The sequence below is a fragment of the Salmo trutta genome, chromosome 26 (genome assembly GCF_901001165.1).
Source record: "Salmo trutta chromosome 26, fSalTru1.1, whole genome shotgun sequence".
Lineage (NCBI taxonomy): Eukaryota > Metazoa > Chordata > Actinopteri > Salmoniformes > Salmonidae > Salmo > Salmo trutta.
Genome location: NC_042982.1, coordinates 21,448,793 through 21,456,364, shown reverse-complemented (window position 1 = coordinate 21,456,364; position 7,572 = coordinate 21,448,793). Strand labels below are relative to the sequence as shown.

The window sequence follows — 7,572 nt, the reverse complement described above, 5'->3', positions numbered from 1 at the left end:
TGACTTGCACATGCAGACCTAGCCAATTGGGTAAAATATTTAATAGTCCATAAAACCTAAAAATGTTGCCAAAGCAGTATATGGATGGCAATATTTAAAATGCATAGTCCGTTTTTGTCAAATGACTTCCATGATATTGCTAGCTACTTTAACAGATGAATTACCTGCCCGTGCCCCCATGCAGTGACAGTCCAAGTAAATTACCCCATTCGACACCAGGGCAGCATTTACGCTTGGCTTGGGTACAGTAGTGCACCCTCTGACATGATCTCAACCTCAACTCTCCATCCTCCATCGGTAGTAGATTTCAACCTCTGAAAGAACATTAATTAAACCCAGTTTGCTCAGACATGCTGCCGAGAGAGCGCGGATTGCGTTCGAGCTTTGCAAACCTTTCCATTCTAGACAAAGAAAGACGTTTGTTCCAACATTCTAATTTAGGTCACCACCAATGCCTTTTGTGGAATCTAAAAGATGTCCAATCTATTGGGTTGGAAGAATCACGCCATCCTTGTTACCATGGGAAGCGCGAGAAGAACCTCCTCCTTGCTTGCAGCGTCACCAAAGCTAAATCTCGATTTTTGGTGAAAAGGGGGACGGGGAGGTAACTTGCGGTCAACCCATGGCAGAGTAGCCTAGGCTGCCAGCAGTAGTACACGCCATCCTATTAACCATATCGGGTCTGCTTTCTTTGATTATTCGCCTATAAATAAATAAATAAATAGAATGCGTGTAAAAGACAAAAACGCACACAAACGTGCCTTCTTGTCAATATACTTTCCTGCAGTTATTGTCTCATTTGGATTTAACAAAATTCAGGCACAGGTAGGCTGATTATTTTCATGTTGAACTGCTAGTAATTGTAGAATAGTCGTGTTTTTATGTTTAAGCAACAGTTTGCGCACATACCTGAAATTAGCCTGGATTTACAATCTCAATGGATTCTGTTGAAATAAGGGAAAGTGTGTAATCGGCCACTGAAGGGGTTAATTTTATGTGTCAGACCCTCCCATTATTGTCAGTCATCGTATTAATAATCGCACCACTAGAAGTGTCGCTATAAAGCTGGTTTTGGCGAGAACACGGGAAAAGTAGTGGTGCTGTCTCAGTGCGCGTGGTGCTGAAAGTGCCATCTGAAGTATGTGGTCGGTATTTTTTTTCTTTCTGTCTTATCTGGACAGAAACTTTGTCAAGGGAGAATTCCCCAATTATTCCCTAGATGCAGAGAAACAGAATAAAGATGTGTTTTTCATGCTCAACAGCACTTTCTGTGCCAAAATATCAGGCATTGGGGGAAACTGTCTTTACCAAGTGTCAGACGGAATTGAGGAAGTGCGCTCCGTGCATGACACGTCGGGTAAACTGGTGGACTGCTCAGTAACCATCAACCAGATGCAAGTGAAGTCATTCATGCATGTGTGCAGATTGGGACTGAAGCACCAGATAACCAACCCAGAATATATGGAGCTGAGTTTTGCAGACATGACAGAAGCCAAATACAACTGTCAAGCGTTCCAGGGGACATCAAAGTGCACGACGGTCACCACGGAGAGGATAGCCGCACCAACAGCACAGACACCGAAGGAGACGAGAGAGAATTCTGTCAACGAGGATGACAAGCAGGACATACGGAGATCCAAGCGAGGATTCACTTATCCTGGAACCCTGTGGTGTGGAGCTGGCAACATGGCTGATAATTACGACCATTTGGGTAGGTTGTGTAATTGCGTAAAGTTTGATGTTATTCTGTATTTTAGATGCATGATGAACTATTATGACCACATTTAGCCATTCAACTGTTTCCCTGATTTCGGTGCATGTTGGTTTGTTGTTATTTTTTTAATATACATTCGCCGTTTGCAGGAGAGTTCGCGGCGACTGACAGTTGTTGCCGCGTTCATGACCACTGCCCCTACGTCATCCATGCGTTTTCCTCAAAGTACGGCTACACCAATTTCAAATGGCATCCCCTTAGTCACTGTGACTGCGATAATGCGTGAGTTGCCTACATTATAGTTGAAACGACTTTTTTTTGTTTCAAAAATAGAATGTTATGAGCAAAATGCAATGCCTTTGATCCATCCGTTTAAATAATCTATAAAGAATAAATAAATAAACTACTTCATACACTTGAGTAATTAGTGTTAGACAGTCAGAGACTCAAACCAATTATATGATGTACTGCCTGTCAAACCATCCAGACAGGCTACAGTAACCAGGAGTGGGTCATTTTCTCTTTGTCACACTATCTGTGCAGGTTGAAGGAGTGTCTGAGGAAAGTCAATGACACCTCCTCCAGGGTGGTTGGCCAAGCTTTCTTCAATGTCATTGAGGTGCCCTGTTTCCAGTTCATATATGAAGAGCAATGTGTGGAGCGCCACTGGTATGGCGTGTAAGTACAGTGTTTACTGTAAATTCTAATAATGCACATGTTGTGGCAGGTGCAGCGAAATGCTTATGTTACTAGCATCGACAGTGAACTAGAATGTCTTGCAAATACAATACAAATAATTTTAAAAAATCAAACAAGAATTAACAATCCAAGCATTTTTAGTGGCTTTATAGTACACTACAGGGAGCACATTTTAAACCTCTCTCCATCTCTCTTATCCACACAGGTGTAAAAAATATGACAAGCTCCCGGTTGCAGTGCCTAGAGAGTCCATCCCGTATGATTTCGGAGGTATTGACGTTATTGACGTGCTGACCGTGGCTCCTCAGAAAGAGACACAGGAAACAGGCACAGAGCAGGACAATCCTGAAGGCACAACACAGTCCACTGTGTCTGGCTCCCAGACCACTGGCCCTGAGGAGCCCTCCCTCAGGAACATGGTCACAGTCGCTGAGGACTTCATCACATTTCTGGCCACCGTCTCCACCTCTCAGGGTTCGGCTACAGACACCACCAAAGGAGAGACACAGACCTCAGAGAAGAAGAAGAGGAAGAACACTGCAGGGAAAAATAAGAAAAATAACAAGAAAGGAAAAGGGAGAAAGAGGAAGCAGAAAATCGACTCAGTCTCAAAAAGAGCAGAGGAGTCCTACCAAGTTAGTCCTACCAAAGCAGAGGAAGTTGTCGATAAGAGTAACTTTGTAAATGAGCCTGAGAATGTTGACCAGTTGAACAGAAATGTCAACAGTTTCAGTGATGGTGAAAAAGATTGTGGAGGGAAAGAGGAGCTTTTTAATGATGTCATGAGAGATGAACCACGTGTAGATGAAGAAAGTGCTGCAGATGCCTCTGTCACCACAGTCACTGCTGTCAAGAAGGAGCAGACAATGCTGGAAACTCCGGCTCTGAAGAATCACACAGAAACAGCGTCTCTTTCTGCAACCTCCAGCACACCCATTGTGACCACACAGAAAACCAAAAGGCAGAGGTCAAGAAAGGGGGAAGGGAGGAAAAAACAGAGCAACATAATGCCAACTGACACCCCTAAAGGAGTTGCACGCCATACCGCCATTAAACAGGACCTCCCAACAACCACAACAGAGAGCTCTGGCACCCCAACCGTCCCTACCAGCACTGCCATAATCTCTGCGCAACAAAGGTTAGAGAACCACAGTGTTACGGCTACTGCCGGCACACCCATTGTGACTTTTATCAAAAGCAAAAGGCACAGGTCAAAGGAGAGAGAGAAAATAAATAAATGGAGGAAAATCACTCCCACTCTTCCCATGGTGGGGGATACTTTCCGAAACCCCACTGAAAAGGATCTTGAAGTGGTCACTACTGAGAGCACAAGTGCTCCAGCCGTCACCACCATCGTTGCAGGGCAGCCAGTGTCACACAGACCAGAAAGTCACAATGAGAAGGTGTCCAATACCACTACGACTGTAGGCTCAACTTTGAGTGAGACCAAAAGGCACAGGCTGAAAGAGAGAGAGGGAAGAAAGATGAGGGGAAAAATCATACCAACTCTTTTGGCTGAGGGCACATCTCTTCAGAATCCCACTGAAGATGTCCTTCATACAGTCACTAATGACAGCACTGTTGTACTGAACATCCCCACAACCACCACTGTAGTCGCTGCAGAGCAGGCTGAGATGCTAGCGCCACAGAGCATAGAGAGTCACAGTGAAAAGGGACATCTCACCACAACAGCCAGCGACCCCGTTATGACTGGGAGAAGACAAGGATCAAAAGAGAGGGAGGGTAGAAAGAAAAGTAAAAAAGTGACCATACCCACTGTTGTCAAGGATGAGGTTCCTATCCATAATGACAATGAAACTAAACTTGAAGAAATAATGACAAGTACAAGTCTGACACCCTCAGCGTCAGAAATCTCATTCAAAGTTGACAAAGTAGGAGAGTTCAATCTACAGGAATCTGAGAACTGTAGAGAACAGGCTCTCTTCCCTGTGCAGACCAGCACACACACTATAAGTCCAATAAAATCCACTGTCCAGAAAACGGAAGAGAGAATAGGTCGAAAGAAAAGGAGAAAACCACCACAATGAGACTCATACTAACAATGTTGCTAGTATAGAACGAAAGAGTGAAATGATGTCCTAGATGACCAGTCTGGCCCTTGGCTATCAGAAAAACCTGCTATGCAGACCCAGACGTATGTGTATTATGTGTTAGTCGTCATCTTGTGTATGTTTTGTAAAATCAACATTTGTGCTACTATTCAACAGGAATTGAAACAAGTGAATGAAGAATCAGGATAATGTTTTGTATTATAGTATGCGCATTTAAACACCAATGATTAATAAAATATTGGAAAGAAGCATATATTGAGTGCAATGAATTCTAAAAGTGATGATTTCATTAATAACACATTAATGTACTGTAGGCATGTACTGTACTCCCAAGACACAGCAGGGAATATTTAATACGGAACAAATTAGGGAATTCCAAGTTCAGGGAGTTCTTCATTTCATCTGCTTACTCGTAAACGGCTTACCTTTACTTTTCTGCAAACAATTCTTGCAATATTGTATACACAGACAGGCTCCAAGCCAAGAAAGCTGAGCCTTCTTCAAGGTTTAAATACTATTTCCTTTGTTCTGTGTGGGACTTTGGACCTCTAGTTTCTTCCAATGCGATATAAGGCATTGTGATGAAAGGGGTCACATTCCTAAAAAAGGATTACGTGCTCACTATGAACTCTATTCTCCCCACCTAAATGAGGGCTGTAAGACCCTGTAACACTGAGGCTCAAATCCCTAAGCTGATTCTTAAACACTACAATTTTTTAAATTTCATTTTTTAATTTAACCTTTATTTAACTAGGCAAGTCAGTTAAGAACAAATTCTTATTTACAATGACGGCCTACCCCGGTCAAACCCAGACAACACTGGGCCAATTGTGTGCCGCCCTATGGGACTCCCAATCACGGCCGGATGTGATACAGCCTGGAATCTAACCAGGGACTGTAGTGACGCCTCTAGCACTGAGATCAGTGCCTTAGACCGCTGTGCCACTCGGGAGCCCAAATGAGGAGTTTCCCAGAATGAGATTGACATGCTATACTGTTGCTTACTGTACAGACACAGATGTATAGAATAAGTTATGTAATTATGTCCAGCAGTTCATGGAAGGTGCACATGATGTTTTTGTATTTCTCACTTAAAGGCTATTAACATAAACAGCTCTAGGCCCCCGAACATGCAATTCCTGTTTCTGTCTTTTGTTTCTTGTCTGTTGTTTCGTGATATTTATTTAGCTAATTTACAATAAATTGACAGGATATGTTACAGACTGAAAACATCAGCTAGGATAATAAACTCAGCAAGAAAAGAAACGTCCCTTTTTCAGGAACCTGTTTTTCAAAGAAAATTGGTAAAAATCCAAATAACTTCACAGATCTTCATTGTAAAGGGTTTAAACACTGTTTCCCATGCTTGTTCAATGAACCATAAACAATTAATGAACATGCACCTGTGGAACGGTTGTTAAGACACTAACAGCTTACAGGTAGGCAATTAAGGTCACAGTTATGAAAACTTAGGACACCAAAGAGGCCTTTATACTGACTCTGAAAAACACCAAAAGAAAGATGCCCAGGGTCCCTGCTCATCTGTGTGAACGTGCCTTAGGCATGCTGCAAGGAGGCATGAGGACTGCAGATGTGGACATGGCAATAAATTGCAATGTCCGTACTGTGACATGCCTAAGACAGCGCTTCAGGGAGACAGGACGGACAGCTGATCGTCCTCGCAGTGGCAGACCATGTGTAACAACACCTGCACAGGATCGGTACATCCGAACATCACACCTGCGGGACAGGTACAGGATGGCAACAGCAACTGCCCGAGTTATACCAGGAACGCACAATCCCTCCATCAGTGTTCAGACTGTCCGCAATAGGCTGAGAGAGGCTGGACTGAGGGCTTGTAGGACTGTTGTAGGACTGTTGTAAGGCAGGTCCTCACCAGATATCACCGGCAACAACGTCGCCTATGGGCACAAACCCACCGTCGCTGGACTAGACAGGACTGGCTAAAAGTGTTCTTCACTGACGAGTCACGGTTTTGTCTCACCAGGGGTGATGGTTGGATTCGCATTTATCGTCGAAGGAATGAGCGTTACACCGAGGCCTGTACTCTGGAGCGGGATCGATTTGGAGGGGGAGGGTCCATCATGGTCTAGGGAGGTGTGTCACAGCATCATTGGACTGAGCTTGTTGTCATTGCAGGCAATCTCAACGCTGTGCGTTACAGGGAAGACATCCTCCTCCCTCATGTGGTACCCTTCCTGCAGGCTCATCCTGACATGACCCTCCAGCATGACAATGCCACCAGCCATACTGCTCGTTCTGTGCGCGATTTCCTGCAAGACAGGAATGTCAGTGTTCTGCCATGGCCAGCGAAGAGCCCGGATCTCAATCCCATTGAGCACGCCTGGGACCTGTTGGATCGGAGGGTGAGGGCCAGGGCCATTCCCCCCAGAAATGTCCGGGGATTTGCAGGTGCCTTGGTGGAAGAGTGGGGTAACATCTCACAGCAAGAACTGGCAAATCTGGTGCAGTCCATGAGGAGGAGATGCACTGCAGTACTTAATGCAGCTGGTGGCCACACCAGATACTGACTTACTTTTGATTTTGACTCCCCCTTTGTTCAGGGACACATTATTCCATTTCTGTTAGTCACATGTCTGTGGAACTTGTTCAGTTTATGTCTCAGTTGTTGAATCTTATGTTCATACAAATATTTACACGTGTTAAGTTTGCTGAAAATAAACGCAGTTGAGAGTAAGAGGGCGTTTCTTTTTTTGCTGAGTTTAGTAAAACAGTTGAACACTTCAGTAAGCAGTGACTGGTTTTCAAAGCTTAATAACAAAGAGGACTTTCATGCTACTGATGGTGTTCCAGACTGGGACTAGACCCAAGCATTCAGACCAGCTCGGTTTGGGGGGACAGAGTGTTTAAGCAGTCCTGGCAACGTAGTAGGCTAGTTGGATCTGAGACAAAGTATAATCATTTCTCACCTCACACCACATTATATTAAATCAGCTGCATTGTCAGTGTTTTTCAATGGTCTTTTGAATGGAATCATATTGTATTTTGTATGGTCTGACTACTTGAGAGTAACAATTGTTCGCAATTGGCAAAGAAACAAGAGTC

At 44.0% G+C, this 7,572-nt stretch overlaps 1 protein-coding gene across 1 annotated transcript; it reads left to right on the top strand.

The window, feature by feature from the left end:
- Window positions 1-838: 838 nt before the first annotated feature.
- On the top strand, window positions 839-4,738 carry LOC115163411 (uncharacterized). Its single transcript, XM_029715245.1, has 4 exons — window positions 839-1,711; window positions 1,864-1,996; window positions 2,258-2,392; window positions 2,619-4,738. The coding sequence occupies exons 1-4, from the start codon at window positions 1,141-1,143 to the stop codon at window positions 4,459-4,461; spliced, it is 2,682 nt and encodes an 893-aa protein (XP_029571105.1). The 5' UTR covers window positions 839-1,140; the 3' UTR covers window positions 4,462-4,738.
- The last annotated feature ends 2,834 nt before the right edge of the window (window positions 4,739-7,572 follow it).

Bases quoted from the DNA above. Each gene is read 5' to 3' on its own strand.
- LOC115163411 (XM_029715245.1), top strand. From the start codon at position 1,141: ATGTGGTCGGTATTTTTTTTCTTTCTGTCTTATCTGGACAGAAACTTT. The intron at 1,712-1,863 runs GTAGGTTGTGTA...CGCCGTTTGCAG, and splicing joins TGATAATTACGACCATTTGG to GAGAGTTCGCGGCGACTGAC. The intron at 2,393-2,618 runs GTAAGTACAGTG...TTATCCACACAG, and splicing joins GAGCGCCACTGGTATGGCGT to GTGTAAAAAATATGACAAGC.